Source organism: Nylanderia fulva, unplaced genomic scaffold (assembly GCF_048542155.1).
Source record: "Nylanderia fulva isolate GAGA-0341 unplaced genomic scaffold, ASM4854215v1 Scaffold17, whole genome shotgun sequence".
NCBI classification, from domain to species: domain Eukaryota; kingdom Metazoa; phylum Arthropoda; class Insecta; order Hymenoptera; family Formicidae; genus Nylanderia; species Nylanderia fulva.
This window is the reverse complement of record NW_028189945.1, coordinates 3,580,026-3,598,633: the sequence shown is the minus strand read 5'-3', so window position 1 is coordinate 3,598,633 and position 18,608 is coordinate 3,580,026. Positions and strand designations below refer to the sequence as shown.

The 18,608-nt window shown below is 30.7% G+C and overlaps 4 protein-coding genes across 10 annotated transcripts; 3 read left to right on the top strand and 1 right to left on the bottom strand.

Moving 5' to 3' along the window:
* Positions 1-57: 57 nt before the first annotated feature.
* Positions 58-3,243, top strand: LOC114938241 (non-specific serine/threonine protein kinase Cdc7). Its single transcript, XM_029312093.2, has 9 exons — positions 58-290; positions 526-745; positions 828-921; positions 1,000-1,142; positions 1,227-1,353; positions 1,441-1,624; positions 1,698-1,847; positions 1,958-2,073; positions 2,413-3,243. Exons 1-9 carry the CDS (start codon positions 245-247, stop codon positions 2,533-2,535), a joined length of 1,203 nt encoding a protein of 400 aa, XP_029167926.2. The 5' UTR covers positions 58-244; the 3' UTR covers positions 2,536-3,243.
* Positions 3,244-3,554: 311 nt separating this feature from the next.
* LOC114938240 (ribitol 5-phosphate transferase FKRP) lies at positions 3,555-6,385 on the top strand. Of its 2 annotated transcripts, none has more exons than XM_029312091.2 (4): positions 3,555-3,651; positions 4,051-4,634; positions 4,726-4,983; positions 5,374-6,385. In XM_029312091.2, exons 2-4 carry the CDS (start codon positions 4,170-4,172, stop codon positions 6,142-6,144), a joined length of 1,494 nt encoding a protein of 497 aa, XP_029167924.1. In that variant the 5' UTR covers positions 3,555-3,651; positions 4,051-4,169; the 3' UTR covers positions 6,145-6,385. The 2 variants fall into 2 exon arrangements, with proteins under 2 accessions (XP_029167924.1, XP_029167925.1); XM_029312092.2 differs by lacking the exon at positions 3,555-3,651 and adding an exon at positions 3,719-3,973.
* Positions 6,386-7,041: 656 nt separating this feature from the next.
* On the bottom strand, positions 7,042-11,369 carry LOC114938247 (dynein intermediate chain 2, ciliary). 2 transcript variants are annotated; one of them, XM_085481195.1, is made up of 15 exons: positions 11,098-11,369; positions 10,900-11,022; positions 10,601-10,717; positions 10,332-10,533; positions 10,188-10,265; positions 9,870-10,036; positions 9,664-9,747; positions 9,291-9,477; positions 9,047-9,208; positions 8,832-8,975; positions 8,493-8,599; positions 8,210-8,387; positions 7,904-8,135; positions 7,599-7,832; positions 7,042-7,445 (listed from the first exon to the last, which is right to left on the bottom strand). In XM_085481195.1, the coding sequence occupies exons 2-15, from the start codon at positions 10,954-10,956 to the stop codon at positions 7,268-7,270; spliced, it is 2,127 nt and encodes a 708-aa protein (XP_085337321.1). In that variant the 5' UTR covers positions 10,957-11,022; positions 11,098-11,369; the 3' UTR covers positions 7,042-7,267. The 2 variants fall into 2 exon arrangements, with proteins under 2 accessions (XP_085337321.1, XP_085337322.1); XM_085481196.1 differs by having other exon boundaries at positions 10,900-11,369.
* LOC114938246 (uncharacterized) lies at positions 8,013-17,400 on the top strand. Of its 5 annotated transcripts, none has more exons than XM_029312101.2 (9): positions 8,013-8,396; positions 12,040-12,149; positions 12,313-12,391; positions 12,532-12,715; positions 13,045-13,331; positions 13,415-13,781; positions 14,094-14,642; positions 15,997-16,276; positions 16,420-17,400. In XM_029312101.2, the coding sequence occupies exons 2-5, from the start codon at positions 12,069-12,071 to the stop codon at positions 13,244-13,246; spliced, it is 546 nt and encodes a 181-aa protein (XP_029167934.1). In that variant the 5' UTR covers positions 8,013-8,396; positions 12,040-12,068; the 3' UTR covers positions 13,247-13,331; positions 13,415-13,781; positions 14,094-14,642; positions 15,997-16,276; positions 16,420-17,400. The 5 variants fall into 5 exon arrangements, with proteins under 5 accessions (XP_029167934.1, XP_029167933.1, XP_085337324.1 ...); XM_029312100.2 differs by having other exon boundaries at positions 14,094-14,636; positions 16,420-17,399; XM_085481198.1 differs by lacking the exon at positions 8,013-8,396 and adding an exon at positions 11,495-11,673.
* Positions 17,401-18,608: the final 1,208 nt, after the last annotated feature.

Below are 18,608 nucleotides of genomic sequence, written 5' to 3'. Positions count from 1 at the left end.
ATGCGACTAAAAAAGAACAAACTCAGAATCTCATGAAAATCGATCTTACTTCCGCTACAAATGGCGCGAAATCGCGCCAAATTTCTAAAGGTTATGTTCATTGTATTATGTTAGTGATAATTAATGATTACTTAATTCGATTAGTAATCGTCGGTGATGAATGACACGAGTGTTGAAAAAGTTGAATTTGATGATACATTCATTACACAAGTGATTAAAAAGAATTCAGAAAAAGTTTGACAGAATGGAAAGCAATAATTTAAGCCGAAACGATGAAACTGACAATGACGGTATTCATATTTAAGTATTTTCCTATATTTAGAATATATTAATAATATTCTGTTTATAAAATAATTTATAGATTTAATAAAAATTAAATTTGTACATTTTTACTTAAGATAATTTAAAAATATTGAATTCTCATGTCTATATATCCTTTAAGCTACACATGGATATATATATATTATAATGATGTTTCTATACTCAATAAAAATTTATAAGTGGCATGTATATATGCTGTTTCAGCAAAAGATAGTTGTGCGAATCTGAAGAAGTCAATTCCACTTATAAATGAATTATTCCATGTACATTGTAAAATTGGGAAAGGTACATTTAGCTCCGTATATTTGGCTACTCTAAAGTCTTCTAATAGTCCTGTACATAAAAAGTATGCATTGAAACACTTAATTCCCACTTGTCATCCTGATAGAATCGAACGTGAATTACAATGTTTGCAACAGATGGGGTACGCTGAGCAAATTTTAGTCTGAGATAAATTATATCATTGTTTTATATTAATTAATATTGACAAATATAATTTATTTCAGAGGCAAAGATCATATTGTTGGGGTAGAATTATGTTTAAGAAATCAAGGTTCAATAGTATTTGTAATGCCATATATGAGACATGATAAATTTTCAGTAAGTTTGTAATTTGCACTTAAGTTTGTAAAATCTTAATTAGTTTAACAAGATTAAAAATACAATAATTCTAATTAGGAATATGTCAAAGATATGACTGTAGAAGAACTGAAGGATTATATGAGAGCTCTATTAAGTGCTGTACGAAGAGTTCATCAGTTTAATATTATACACCGAGATGTGAAACCCAGTAATTTTCTTTATGACCGTACCAATAAAAAGTAAATTTATACCAGAAAAAAATTTTTAATAATTAAAAAAATTACAATCATGTATAATTAAACATTTTTGTTTTTTTCTTATAGATATTTATTGGTAGATTTTGGTTTGGCACAGCAATGCAGTGAATACAATGCAGAGAATTTGGAAACAATGATAGGAATAAATGAAAGAAAGACTGAAATACAGAGCATGAAACGAAAGAGATCTGAAGTAATATTTTATACAAATGCAATATATCTAACAATATTCTGATGTTTTTTTATTCCTTGTTTTATTTCTTGTTTTAATTTGTTTTAGAACTTAAGCTTCCAGTCTAATTCAAACATTACAAGGAACAACGTGGATAGCAAATGTTACTGTTTTGGAAAACCTAAAGTGTGCATGTTATGTTTAACAAAACCATCACAAACAGCGCCTCGTGCAGGCACACCTGGGTTTCGTGCTCCTGAAGTTTTACTGAAATACCCATCACAAACTTTAGGTATTAAGAAATAATGATTTGATGGGGGCCATAAAATGTTTTGATATTGCATGTAAATAAAAAATTATTTCAGCAATTGATATTTGGGCTTGTGGTGTGATGATGCTATGTATACTTAGTGGTACACAAGTGTTTTTTCGTTCGCCCGACGACTGCACAGCTTTAGCCGAAATAACAACGATATTTGGATCTCATAAAGTACAAAAATGTGCACAAAAATTAGGTATGTTTTATTATGATCGTTAAATAATTTATTCAAATTGATTTTTATTTAATTAAAAATTATATTTTGTAAATTGCATTTATTATTTATTTTTATTTTATTTGAATCAGGTAAAAAAGTTATTTTTAGTGAAAATTTACCAGGCATTGATATTATGTCTCTGTGCCTAAAGTTACGAAAAAGAAACAAAAGCATGATGCATGATAGAGAGAATAGTACATGCAAGGTATGATACTTTTTGTAATATTTTAAATAATTTTTATTTATTGAAATAATATAAAGAGAAATAGTGTACTATAAGAGATGTATAATCAGTTGCAATTATAAAATTTTTGGTTTTTGTATACTAAAAAGCATTTAAAGTATTGCGAGCAGTAAAATAGTCATTAATATGATTTAATCTTGTTTTATTTCAAAATTGTTAAAGATAATTGCTTTTAGGGAAAATATTGCTTGCTATATTTAGTTCTTTGCCCTTTACTTCAGTCATATATAATATTGTATTTCTATTTTGTATTATTTCAAAATTTCTAAATTTTTTAAAATAATTCTATAATTCTTTAAGGTATTGCCAAATAGTCAGTATCCTATGGAAGCATATCATCTCTTGAGAAAACTATTAGATTTAGATTATAAAACACGTATCACTGCTGATCAGGCATTATCTCATCCATTTCTAAGTTCATGACATATACCTGATTCTTTTATAAAGCATGTGTCTCTAAAGAAACTTAAAATTAAAGACAGGCCTAATATTTTTATGCATGAGATATATATATAAAGATAGATTATGGCTGCTTTCCATTTACATAAAAAATCAGATAAATCTCACTTTTGACTTCCTTCAACATCCATGTTAAGTGAGATTTATCAGTTTTATATAAATAGAAAAAATAGGATTTCTTTCAAATCTGTTGTACTGTTACACTTACTTCAAATTATTGTATATATCCTATAGATGTATTAGTAGTATTCATGCTTCTTTTATGTATACTAGTATTTGATCTTTACTGTTCTCCTTAAGTTGCATTAACATTCCTAAAATAATAACATATATACATTTATTTTCAAATATTATAATATAATTTTATCTTTTAAATCTTTAGCTAAATTATAGAAGTCGAAACAGCTTGTTAAATTGTATATATAATTCATTTAATTAGGTATTAATTGTTATCAATAAGTTATTGTTATAATTGTCTACTTTTTGCTTTATCTAAACTTCAAAGTTTTCTTCTGGAAGAAAAAATATAACTCAATTTCACAAAATCAAGTCGAATAATTTATTATATTATGTTATCATTCGATGTACTCTCACAATCACAAGCTACGAATAATACGAAACAATCTCGACAGTATTCGAATGTTTGAATAAAGAATAAAAAATAAGAAAATATGAGGAAAATGTTCGAGGCTTTTTCCCTCACTAGATTTAATTATTCAAATGAAAAATGACGTACATATTTAATTTAATTTCCTCTTACATATATGTATGAATGGTAGATAAATTATATTACACAGATTGTGTAAATTTATCTCGGTTTATCGAATAATCTAACCAAACTTTTTAACTTTCGTTATTGCGAGAAATCATTGCTCAGTCGCGCATGATTTTTTCTTGAATTTATAAATATGTATATATGTCATTAAAATACATACACACATGTAAACGATACACTGACATTCAATGACCGATGCTGACCGAAGATTATCGAAGCTGGCCGAAGCGTCGAGTACACACGAATGTGACTTGTGCTTCGGTGTGTGTTGCCGCATATCATTTCAATTTTTATTCTCTTTTAAGGTACTCAAAGATTATTCTTTGATGATTTTTATCTTGCCCTTCGAATGATCATTAATCTAATTTTAATAATTTTATCCAATTTTTTTAATGCTACTTTTTATGTCAATAAGTTAAATAGTATTGCATGTTTAAGGAAGCACACATTCGTGTTAAAAATTTAATTACAGCCAAAGTATTACATATTTATTACGTGATAAATCACGTTATTATAGTGTACACGAAAAAAAGGAAAACTAAATTAAGGCTTAGTGTATATCTAACCTTCAAGATCGATCGACTTCAAAGGCGTTCACTTACGTTTACATTGAGGATCAAACTTTGTGTTTGTTAACCTCGTAAAATTTTATTGGCGAAATAATCTATTATACATGCAAATTCAACTGGGAATCATTGTTTCAGTATGGCAACAATAACTCGAACTGTCAAACGTCATTCGCCGAAGTTCGATACCGGAGTGATGTAGATCTACTCGTTCGCCGATGACATAGGATGAGATCGCGTCGTGTGCCGTAATAATAATGCGCCTCAGATTCGTCAGGGCAGTCCTGGTGCTCGCGTTGTTGGGTAATATCATCGTCTGGCACAGGATATGGCGGCTGTTCGCGGCGCAAAACACCTTGGGCCTATTGACGCCGAGTGTCGGGACGAACGAACCCCCGCAGAAGCTTCACCGACGCTTGGCTCGCCTAGTCACTATTGTCATCAGGCAGTTCGAGAATTTTGAGAACGATGTGGCGTCCATGGTGGAGTCAGTTTTGAATTCCTTCCCGGAGATACCCGTCCTGATAGTATGCGATGAAGTGCCATATCCACCATTGGAGTTGGACTTCGCCAATGAGAGTATGAAGAATGTTAAGCTGATCAGTTTACGACCAGAATTCAATAAGTCCTTCGATGAGAGGAATCCTCTCTTCTATATACGCACCAAGTTTGTTCTGTTTATGCCAGATGCGACAAGATTGTCGACTAAGCAAGTTATACAGGTAAATATACATTTGTTACGATGCTCACAAAGAAATATTTTAAGGGAGAGGATGTAAGTCATTATTATTTCATTTGATGTATATTTTGCAGGAGACTGTCTCGCAAGTGTCAAATTTAGGAGTAGTTATTGTACCAGTGGGGAAGGTTGCCTTGCATTGTCTCGAGTTAGATTTAAGAGTGAAAGAATGGAGTTTGAGGATAACACGGATTACAGGGACAGAATGTGATAGTGTAACGGGCAAGCATGTAACTGTGCTTGAAGCAAAAATTTTAAGGAGACTGTCGGATCCATTTCTATTACCCTTGATGGATGCTTTATACATTCAGATGGCAGCCATTGGTGCTAAGGTTTGCAATCCATTTTCACTAATTTATTATTTTCCTTCATTTTTTATGACAATTCATTGATTCATTTCTATATGACACTCATTATGTTATCATTTATATCTAAATTGAATTTATACAATTCAAGTTAAAATGCAGACATTTTTATTTGCAATATATTTTATGATTATTTTGTGAATATTTTGTCTTTTATCTTGTGCTCTTGTCAGTGATTATTAATATATGAATTTGTGTTTAAAAACTATTTTATTTATATGGTAAGTATGTTTTATATATTGTGTATTTCTTTTATATATTTTAAAATATTTTCTTTCTACTAAGGAAAAATTTTATTTTTAGTTTAAGTGTTTACTGTGTTTAAACAAGTGCTTACCATACAATACGTATTATTAGATACACATATTGAAAAACTATCAATTCAACGAGGGAAAGCCATTATATAGAAACCAACAAGCCCAATCTAAGGTGCAGCAGTTGTATCGCACGCGAGAGCGATTGATGTTTGAGAAACTAGGAATAAAGAAGGTCACAAGGACTTCTGGTTCCATAGAGTGGTATGGTTGCTCACGGGAAACCGCAAGGTGCTTCGGTTCCGTGATAAACGGCGTGCCATCGTATCTCTATTTGCGTCGATACACACCCCCTTGTTGCCTGGCTGGATTGAGGAAAGTCGCCCATCATGTTATCGACAAACTGGAGGAAGTTGGTATACGATTTTGGTTGGAAGGTCAGTCGTTGCTTGGAGGAATGAGACACGGTGATATTTTACCGTGGGATCATGAAGTACAAATCGGACTGAACCGTGACGATCTGACGAGATCGCCGTGGCTAGTCAGGGCCAGGAGTAAACCGGTTGTCGACGACGACGGTTTTATTTGGGAGAAGGCGACGGAGGGCGAGTTCTTTAAGGTACAGTACTCCAGGGTTAATCGTTTACACGTGAACCTGCTGCCATTCTACGCGCGCAATGGATCCATGATGAAGGACGCGTGGTTTCTGAAGAACCGGGACTTTCCGGAGCACTTTCTCCATCCGATGTCGAGCATCGAGTTCGCCGGTAGACAAGTGCCATGTCCAAATAACATTAGGGACTTTTTAGAGCTTAAATATTTTAAAGGTGTGATAGAGAATCCAGAATTACCTGGTAAATTTGTTTTCGATTAATTCGTTTTCGAATAATTGCGCGAATTATTCGCGGTAGTGTATGGCAATATTTTTTGCTTCATTTTATCAAGAAACTGGTACTTATTGCGGCTAAGTCGCATTTATTGTTACTATCGAATTGATAATTATATCAATTATGCATGTATCTAATGATACTAGAATTATCTACGCATGAAGAAATGTTAAGATCTGAATAAAAATTGCAACTCGACATTCTTGCAATGTCTTCCTTTTAAGGAAATGACTCGTAAACACATTTCTATTTGCCTTATTCGGACCCTACTTTAGTAAGGAATAATGACAAATAATTGTTATCAAATGTTATCTCTACAGCTTTAAATAATTCAGCTTAGAATAGTGAAATTCACAAACTTTCTCCTTGCATGAATTGATACCTGTTAATATTGTGCCAAATAAACTTAGTATTTTTAATTAGATCTTATCGACATATATAGATGTTGATACATTTTTCAATATACTTCCATTATAATGAATACTAACTTTTAACTAGCTTTACTATTAATTCATTAGTAGATGATGCTATATAATTCATACTAGAGAGAAAGGAGAGAGAGATTTATAAATATTTAACAATTTTAAAAACAAATTAAAAATTTCATATTTTAAAAAATATTTTATTTGATAGGAAGGCATTTTTTAATATAATATATCTTGAACAGTTCTATAAAATCAGAAATATTTCGTAAATATTTATATAGTATATTCGATTGTTCCAGTTCTGCTCAATCAAAAGTCGTAATTTTAGGAGGAAATACGGGAAAGTTTTCAAGAATAAAAAAATTATGTGTTGTATTACGTTGTGTAAATAACATAATATTTTATTTGGATTATTTAATTCAAATAAATTTATTTAATTTTATTTTATTAAGCAGTGGCTGCTGGAAATTGTTCTATTATATTATAAAGATATTTTTATGTTATAAGTTTAAGTACATAAACTACTTTGTAGAACTATTTGACATCTATTGCATAATTAGTGCCAATTTATTTGTAAAAATATAGATATGTATATGTATATCTGTCTGTTATAGCAAATATTAATAAAGCACTGTTGTTTACAAAAAATTGTAATTTGTTTATATTTCTGTTTGACGTATTAGTTTTAGGTGACCGTTCTTACATCTTTAGGTGGGGTCAATACTGGAGGTTCTCGTACAAAACTGAGCAACTTTTCCAATTTCATTGATTCCAAATCTGTTTGCGACAAGTGTAGTTGCTTCTTTGTTGGTTTGACTTTTATCCGCAAATTTGGGGATAATTTAAGTGTATTTACAGTACCTCTGTGTAAAAATTATATATATATTAAATATAAATAAACTATAAATTATACGGAATACATATATATATATTTTAAATAAAAATAAATTAATTTAATAGATTTAATAGTATTAATTTAAATAGATAGTATGCAAAAGTTGGAAACTATTACTTACTTATCGTCGCCAACTATTATAAACGGCAACGCGTTATTAAAAGCTAATCGGGTCAATCTGCTCTTTCGTTTACTGACAATCTGCTGACTGCAGATCGGTCTGTACTTGTTAACATTTAAATCAAACACCGTAACTTTGCCATCGTTTGATACACAAGCGAGCACTGTTGAACTATATGGTGCCCATTGAACATCTCCAATTGGAACACCCAAGTCAAACATGAACAACGGTTCTCTATATACACATACACACACATATATATATAAATATGTATCAATTATATGTAAATCGAAAATTTAACTTACGGTCTTTCATCTTCCCAGATTTTGATTCGCCAATCGCCCGAGCAGCTGGCAAAGATGCTGGAATTGAACTTGTTGAAGACTATCCGATATACCGGCATAGTGTGTGCCTCGTGATACGTCCTCATGTAAATACTGCTGTACGCCGTATTGCACTTGTATATGGTACCTTCCTCGGTGCCTACCAGGAAAACATTCTGATCGGCGGGATGAAATGCAATGCACGTTCCGCAACCTGAATTCCAATGGCCATATAAATCGTCACATTCAACGAGATCATCTGCCTTTTATTATTTGTCTGGCATTTACCTTTGAGCGTAATCATTGTGCCATCCGGACCTGGTATAGGCGGCCGGTCTAGGAACAACGTCATAACGGTAGTGAGACCGAGATCGTTCTGGTTTAATACCCAGTGATTTATTTTGCCGTCGATACTGACGCTGAAGAAGGCGAGGTTTCCTTCTTCTGTATCAGGAGCCCAACGAATCTATATACAGTTAGTATATCTTTTTTTAATTGAAAGTTTTCACACAAATATTTCTCAATTGTGTATTAAAATCTTGCTAGAATGGAGCCAAAAGATTCAACAGACCTCCCATACTAACCCTCCATGCTTTTGCACAACATCACTGCTCTTGTATTGTGGTGTCGACAATGGTAACATTATATTATAAACTGCTACCGCTCCATCCATGGTACCTTAATGTTATTAATTAATGTTAGCATGCATATAGTAATACAGTATTACAAAAATCTTTGTAGAAACTTGCAAATTGAAAATTATATTTTATTCAAATATCTTTTTGATAAAAGATTTTCAGTAATATCATTATACTATTTAATTATATTGATATTATTGTATGTAATACAATAATATTAATACAATTATATATAATTAATATGTATATACATGATATTATTGTGTACACACCGATAACTAAAAGATATGGATGTTGAGCATTGAAGTCTAAACACATCACGGGAGATTCTGTTGGACAGATCCATTCTGGATACGATGGATTCTTTAAACTGAATAGGCACACTGTGCCATTTGTTATCGAACTGTTAAACGACACTGGAATATACAAGTTTTCATTTACAGTCTATTAATATTGCGAGGAAAACGCGAATATGTCTTCTACTAACGTGTTCCAAAAGCGACTGCAAAGAGATCATAATATCTGCTGTTGAAGCACATGTCCGTGATATCGTGTTTCTTAGTCTTTTCATAAGAAAATTTCCACAGAGGTAATAAGGAGCCTTCGCCGTCTTTAAATTCATCACTTGGATCATCCCAATATCTATAATCTAAATAACAATAGAAGAGAAAAATATATACTTGAGATACTATATAAAATTTCATTGAAGAAAGGTTCGAAAAAGAGTCTACCTTGAGATATGTCATCAAAAATGTTTTGATTCACCATTCGTTCCAGTGTCTTGGCTGCTTGTAGCATTCTATTTGTCATTGCTGAAGATTCCACTTGAACTTTTTTCTTCACGTCTTCTTTCTTTGCTTGCGCCAATGGCGCTTTTTTCTCTTTTTCTTTCTCACGTTGTTGTTGAGCATAGTCTTCCTGTCAATAAGAATGAGAATATGGTATTTCTGTTTTAGATGAATGTAGCTTTAAATTATTTTCTTCATTAATTATGCATTTATTTATACAATAGATAAGAAGTAGCATAATATAAAAGTATACTATATATGTGTTCCATCAAATATAAAGTAATTTATCTCTAATCAGAACAGAGAATATTTGTACCTGATACTCGTCAAAGATAGTCCATTGAAAGACACTAGCGTTGAAGGTTGTAGTAGGTGGAGGTATAGTTTGTGTGCTGATATCCTGTAGAAGATTTGATTTTATTCTGTACATATTATTTCCAATACTTGCTTTGCTTTCATCAACAGGGTTTGTAATATCTATATTGCTGTTTTGTACAAGTAGGAGATTTAATATATACATACCCTCATAGGATTATCATATGTTAACGCTGCCCTTTCACAGAAATTGAATTGATTAGGTATTTTCTTAGGTTTTGCTTTTTCTACTTCATCTTCCTCAGGTTCTAGTTCAACTTCTTGTTCGCGTTCAGCTTCGGCTAGCGCTTCCACCGTTTTATCCACTTCTTCTGCTGTTCTTGTGGAATATGTAATATATATATATATATATATATATATATATATATATATATATATTTATATTTATATTTAAAAATACGTGAGAATCACATAATTTATTAAATCTTTGTACACAGTTATCAATGATATCTCTTCTATGCCTACCTTCTTCCTCATCTTCATATTCTGCTTCTTCTTCAGCTTCATCATGCTTCAATTTCCCGTCTGCTGTCTCCTCATCAGCTATAATGATGAAGTTATTTTATTTAGTACATTAATTATAACGTATCAGTAAATAAAGAGTCTTACCAATAATTCCTCCTGCCAATTGTATTTTGGCTTCTTCAGAGTCTTTGTGTAATATAGTGCCAGTTATATTCAGTAGAGTTACTAAATGCGGAGGAGGAGGTAATCTTATAAATTCACGTAATTTCCATGACCATTCAACTAAGGAGTCTGGTACCCTGGTATTGTGTATAGTTAATACTTTGGCGAATTCCTCTTGTAATTCCTAGATCATATATAGATATAGAACCATTTATAATAATATTTAAAAGAGACAAAGAAATCAAACGTACTGCTTCTGTTAATTGCAATTGATCATCTGGTCTCAGCATAAGCCTTGTTCGTATCCAGTCCATATCACCAGCACCCAAGTCCTGTCGTGATATGTGAGTTTTTGCTAAACTTAGATGCTGCAAAATTATCAAGTATGATTTTATATATATATATATATATATATATATATATGTATATATATTTAGAAGCAATAATTACTGAATATAGCGTAAGATTATATATATATATATATATATAAATTATTCCAATAGGATGAGATTTATTTTTTTTACTATTCATAATGAAAAAAGATATGTACTTCTTTACTTATTTCCGATACTTTGGAGGGCATCTTTTTTGGTATTGTTGGTGCCATTGTTCCTTTATGTTGTGAAATTATGTCAATGCAATAGTTTAGCAAGAGTGATCGAGTCAGCTGAAACTAAATCATGCTTTTATATACTGTTATTAATGATATATTATATTCTCTTTTTGACATTTGTGCAGTATGACTCACTATTTAGCAATAAGAGAAAGAAAACTCAATTCTGCAATGTGCACGATGCTTTGATGATCAAATCTACTTTACAAGCTCAACAATATTATCTTTTAATAATTTGTAAAAATATAGTATGATAGTGTATAAAGGGTATAATAGATAAAAACTGCAAATATCCTTTATCTATGTATCATTCAATACTGAGAAGTCTGTTACGGTTTCCTAGGATACGCTTAACTTTGATAGCAATATCAGTCTGTATTGGCTTGATCAGCTTGATGTAATATTTCTACATCTTAATTTATGTTTATTTAATAATCTTTATTTTATTAAAAGTATAAATAAATTTAGTTATTGTACAATTTATTTAATATTTTTGTTCTATTACATAATAGTAGATATATATGTGAAAATCAAATGTGATTTATAAAAGTTGTCAAGATATAATATATTTGAAGCTTGCATAATTTTTTTCGGACATGATATTTAGATCATTATTATTGCTTTTGTCTTATATCAGAGATACAAGGTTATACATATCTCTTGTGGATATTTGGCAAAGAGAAAATCAATAATGGACTGTACCATTATAATGTGAGCATTCCAACAAGTTGCAGGGCAGTTATTGTATAAAATTGTGCAAATATCATTAGCTGAAATGCATAAAACACATCGTTTTATTCAGTTCTTATAACAACAAACGATATGTATTATTAGATTTTGTAAATTGCAAAGTAATACATATGAAATTCTGTGTGATGAGTGCTGACACATTGACACAACCTCTTTATTGATATTAAATATCAAGATTTATTGAAATTACAATAGTGTTATTAATTGCAATTCATGTCAACATATTGTGCTATATTAACTTTTATCTTCATGTTACAGTCTTAGCCTTTTCATACTTGACCAGTGAAAAGATAAAATAAATAATACTAATGTTTTTTTCTATTTTAGATGAATTAAGAAGCCAAATTTCTTTATGAATGCCTAGAAGTATGGAAGATAGCGGTATTGATAGTGATCCTAAAGCTGTTAACCATGTGGAAGATGAAAGACTCTTTTTGGTAAATGTTTATTTTGATAAATACATTGATTGATGTTTGCAATTAGTCTTACAATATATGAGATTATAATATATAAGATTATAATATTTATACATAAAATGAGAATACATGTAAAACAAAATTTATTTAACGGTGTAAAAATATTCTTTAATCTCTTTTGTAGGGCAGCGATAGCAGTTGCAGCAGTAACCACACACAAGCTTCACAGCGAAATACAACTAAACAGTTACAAAAGAAACTTGGTACGAAAACAATCTTCTAGTTCTGCATATTTTTATATTTCTACATATGTAAAAGTGCTTGTATTGATTAATATAATTTATATAATTGTTTTGTAATAATAAATACTTATGTAAGTTATGTTTTTCTGTTTATTTTGCAGAAACACGTATTGAACAGGCAAAGCGAATTAAATGCAACTCAGTTTATATAAAGCTTCCAAAATATGACAATGAAAATACAAGTAGTACCAGTTCTGGATTGATATCGATCCAAAGATTGCCTATACCACATAAGAATAAGGAGCACCTTCCTTTAGTCGAATACTGGCATAGTGAAAGCGAAAGGTATTAAACAATTATGTCCACAAATAATTGTCAGATGACAATACATTATTATATTTAAAAACTAATTCTTTATTACATATGTTCTTTTATTAATAAAATATAATATAATTTAATTGTTATGTAAGTTTATATATTAGTTTATTTATTTTATATATTAGTTTATTTATTAGTTTGATTATTATATAGTTCGATTATTATTATATGTATATAATAATATAATATTTTATATAATATTATAACATTATATAATAATATAAAAGAACATGTTTTATATAAACATGAGAAGAATATATAATAGAAATTAATGCTTTTTTATTTAATAATTATAGTGAGGATGAAATGACTCTTTTCCCTTCAAAATCTAAGGATTCCTCAAAACATAAACAAGATCTCACAGATACATTTAGCATCGGAGAGTTAAGTGATGAAAGTGAGGACTCATTGAATCTGGATCCAGCGCAACCACCGCATCCGTTTATGCGAACTTATGTATCTAGCGGATGTTTTTCTTGTCATTGTCGTATACTGTAATAGAAGTCTGATTATTTTTTCAAACGATGAATATGATTGATTATTAATTAAATATGAATCATATGTCGTGGAAAAAGAAAAGAAGGTATAATTTATATTGTTTTTTATAAAGTTACATTTTTTCCAAATTTATTTTATGTTACAAAATTAATTTATTTTGTGTGTTAGGTCGAATTATAAGTTATTTACAGGAAGACGTTTCAATTATTAAAGTTATTTTATTAAACTGCTCCATTTACGAAGCTTCCCATCATCGTTATTTTAACATTCGAGTATCAAGCACAATTGTGAAGTGATATTCAAGCAAAAGGATTAACCGGTTCAATGAATGCAACGATTTATTGGAAACAACGCTTTCTTCTTCGTGATCAAAGCAATTATTGCTAAGGATATTATTCAAATAGCGTTTCTCAACATTCACTAGCCATCGGTAACATTTGCAATACCCATTTTGCGTGAGATCGCAGATATTCGTTGGACTTTATGCGGCATATTGCTTAAGAGTTTTTATATTGAAGAAAAAAAATTAATGAAGGTAACAATTTAATCTATTCTTTATTTCCATTCTAATTAAAATGATATATAAAATTATTTTGTGTAAGGAATTATTTCTATATTTAGCGCTGTTTTTATTATTAGATAAATGACTTTTTATTTATTAAAAATGATAAAATTATTATATTTATAATTATATCTTTTTTTTTTAAATAATATAAGAATTCTTTTGCAATATTGTATTTTGCAATTATTGTATTTTTATTTACTATGAATAAATACATATCAAATATTTTTTGATATATATTCGTTTGTACAGTAAATCTAATTATATGTAATATTTATGTTTTAGATAGTATAATATATTACAAAACTATTAATATAGTTGAAAATGGTATCCGTTTGATGATTTTGAGGAGCTGCGTGAGAGATAATTTTTCTTTTTATAAGAATTTGCTCTCTTCGATTACTAATGTCGCATTATGAAAGAATACAAAAAGGATTGACGCTTGAGTTTGAAAGATTGCCAACAATATGTAAAACATGAAATTACAAGTTTGCTGTACGTTACACTTTTAGTAAATTGCGTGAGAGGGACTTGCATATCGAACGAGCGCAATACAGGAAGACGTTCCGCGCACGACGGCGAAAAAAAAATAACTATAATTAAGCGCTATAATTGAACACGAACAGGTATTTTTTTAAATTGATATTTTTCTACGATTCTGAGGATGATGGTCTTTGGCAATATTGTTGCTAAATATCGATGTGGCCTTGCGGAATTGCATTTTCAAGCTACAGGAAATTACAAGTTCGATGAAGATCTCCGAATAATTGAAGACTTCCTCTGCTGTAAAATGCGCGCAGGGATCACTTACGGATTAAGTAATTCTTGGTAAAGGTTATTACTTTATTTCTTATTCGAAACAATATCTCTTTTTACATATAATTTAGTTTATAAGTATTAGTTATCACATGTTTACTTAAATATGTAATTTTTTTTATTAATACGCACAGAAAATGTCTTTATATTTTTTTGAAATTAAATTTTAAATACGAACGTATGTAAAAGGATTTTAAAAAAATGTTACATGTTACTTGGTTTGCATACTAATATTGGAATATAGACCAGCTTTGACTCCGGGTGACCTTAAAAAATGTAGCATTCTAAACTCGCCGTTGCATAAATCATAGTTTTTTGCATATATATGTATAAAAACAGGAAAGGTGAATGAAACAATGCCATGCACGCTTAAGAGAACTTTTCTACGCACGCACAATGTGTGCCAGATCGTAACAGTGAGATATTACGTGCAGAGAATATCAAAGGATACTGCTATAAAATGCACTCTATTACAGAATCCCGAGACGGTCTTCTTTTAACCCCTGAATTCTTGATTGCGCTATAAAATTGCATATGCATTTTTTTCAATCATAGAAGCAATTTTTTTCTCGGTCAGATATGTTAAAATATCAGCATGGAATTTGTTTAATCGTTTGCCAGAAGATGTAACATTTTTTTCCTTTATTTAGAGAATTATAATTATATAATTTCAAGTATATAATTTATATAATTATATAATTTTATCAAAATATAATGTAAGAGAGAAAGGAAGAGAGGAAAAGACATTCTCTATTTTTAGATATTTTAGATTTGACCACACATGATGCATTTCCCATGATTCCCCCCTTAAAAGGCTCGTTTTGATATTAAATGCGAAACACGAAAATATCTGTCGCGGAGATAGCGCTCTAATTAATGACTCGTGTATCTGAAATTTATTCCACCTCTTCCGCGGTATTCCGGCAAACTCGATTTTTAATTAAGCCTCCACCCGTCGCGGGAATAAATATTTGTTGCGTTAAATTTTCATATCTTCGCATGCTGTGCAGCATACGACGCATGATGCATCGCGTATGAATATTTAGATGCATCTCGATGCGCCCGCGTATATTTCGTGTGTTGTATCTATAGAATGGTTCAGGTGTATTCTAGTCCTTTCCCTTCTGAATATAAAATTAATTTATCCTTTGCGACATCCTTAACAATCGCAGTAAAACGGTTTTTCATATGCAATGTTAAATTAAAATTAATTAAATAAGATGTAATATATTTGATCATTTCGCATTTAAGATTAAGAAACGAGATTTTAGTAGTTTTTATTTCAAGTTTTAGTACTGTATACTTATAACTGAGCAACTATCAATCTTCTATATTATTAATCATGTGTTATTATAATCTTAATGTTTTTTAGTCGGAAGAGGAGAAGACGCGAATCTGGAACATTAACATGTAACATTACGGAGAAATTGCATCGTCGACGTCGTCGGGTATGGTCATAAATTGAGCAAGACTTATGGCGTATTTTGTAACCAATTTGATGCAATAAATTTCCGGACAAGAGGGCGGAGTAACCGATAATAATATGTGAGCACCGTTAATGTCCTTTCATTTATTTATGGAAGACGACTCGACGACGGAAATGCAAAGCTTCCTTCGACGATTGAGTTTCCACCGGATGACGATCATTAATGGTTCGTTGCATGTATCACGATAAGAGATAGAGAAGCGCGAAGAGACCTATTTTGTAATTTCGATATTTATTTATTAGTTAAATGATTTCTTATGTACGATCACGTTAATTAACAACATTCTGATGATAGATATTCTGTTGCAGGATTTTATCTCCGAATCGACAGGCGAATCTGTAATGGTGAAAGTAATGCGGTGACGACAATCGATGAAAGTGCCAAATCCTTATGTCGAGATAACTGTCCCTGAATCTAATTAGAAAACCAGCAAAACCGGTTTTCATGAGAATTCATTTGATATTGTATTCGGAAAAAGAAAGAAGCCAGAGCGTAGAATCAAGTACATAGAAAGTCTGGACAAATTGTGTTCGTGAAACTAAAACAAGATGCAGAATAGATTTTTAATCTAAAATTGGATCAATTTCAGGTAATTGAGAGTTTTTTTTTGCGAGCCGCTCGAATTTAAGTTCGAGTTGACATAAGAATACTCGGATAAAGAACTCGCGACTCGTAATTTACGAGTGTTCGCATATTCCTGAGCCATGCAGGGAGTCTCTCGCTCGTGTACGTTTAGATATTACAGCAGATTCTCGCGCGCGATATCTCGAATATGTACGAGCCCCACGTCGTCACAGATCAGCCGGCGAAGCAGAAGAAGACGCGTAACACAGACGATGTTGTTTTCTTCGGACTGGCATGGCGCGAAACATATTTACGAGTATTCGACGATCGTGCGATGTACCTCTTTTTGAGAGACTTTGCATAAACTATTACATTAAGAGATCGCCATTCTAACGGTAAGCTATCGGATCAACGTCGTTGATTTCCGATAGCGGTATTAGCTTGTTAAAGATATTGAAATTAAAATGTGGCTGCGTTACATTTTAATTTCAATATCTTTACAAATCATTTTATTCTTATTAAATAAGACAAGAATAAGAAATTTACATTATATTTATATATGCATTTATTTATAAATAAAATATTTTTTGGATAAAAAATATTATTTGGATAGTAAGATAAATTAAAACAGAAAGATAAAATAAAAAACACATAAATAGATAGCTGTATATAATGATCGCTTTCTGCATCGATATAAATTAAAAATAAAAGAATTCTAATGCGCTGATGTGTGTTAAATATTGTAAAAAAATTCAAAAAATTGATAAAAGATAAGTACTTTTCTAATTAATCAAATGAGATATTTTTCAAAAATTAATAAAAGATAATAAATAATTTTTTAATTAGTTAAACATGGAAAATTGTATTCATTTGATTAAAAGTTAATAAATTATTATCAATTAAGTTTTTACGAGAACAATATATAGTATGTACTTGTTACATATACATATAATATTATTTATCAGTTTGTGAAATATGAACATTCATATTATTGTCATGATCAAAGCTTAATTATTATACATATATAAACATGAGAAAGAAATTTTTTCTGATTCAAATTAATTTGGAAGGAAATGCATATATTATATATAATAATTTTATATATGCATGTATATAAATACATTTCTTTTATTTTTTATACATCATTCTTTTCTATATTATATTCGTATCTTTTTTTTTAATATTATAATAGTTTATAATAATATAAAAACAATTTATTTTAAGGCGAGAAAAACAGAATTTTATTTAGAACTTTTTATATAAGGTCAAAGTTTATATATATCAATTAATATTATATAAATTAGAACGTCAATCATGATGAAAAATATGTTTTTGCATAACGGCATAATCCGCGCTGCGGATTCGCCATAATTCGAAATCGAGACAAATATATCGCACGACCGTTGATCGACCCGCGATCCCAGGTGCATCGACCGCGTGTTTCTTCCTCGGGATGAAAAACCGCAGACCACTTGTCCGTTCGCGGTCGACGGAGAGGACGAAGGTGGAGAGAACGAGAAGGAAAGAGGAAGAAAAGGGAAGCTGATAGGGACGACGAGATATACCGGTCCGTTCATTACGTTTACGACGCGTGTCGGACATTTTTCAGGTTGGTACAGTTCGCGGTATACTCTTCCTTTCGAAGGGGGAAAAAGAGGGGTATTTTATTATTATAACATTATAAAGACATTTATTCGTCTCATTTATTCTCAATTATCTCATCTTAGAGCAGAACAATTAATTATCTCTAAATATTAGGTATGAAAATATATGTAAAAATTAGTAACGAAGTGAAATTAGCAGCATCTCGCATTTTTCTGGAGCAATCGCCACGCTTCAAGTCGATATATATCGATCGAGGTGACGCGCGATCGATCGATCTGTAACTACTTCATTACGCTTGTTGTCTAACTCGCTTCGAGAAGTACGGTTC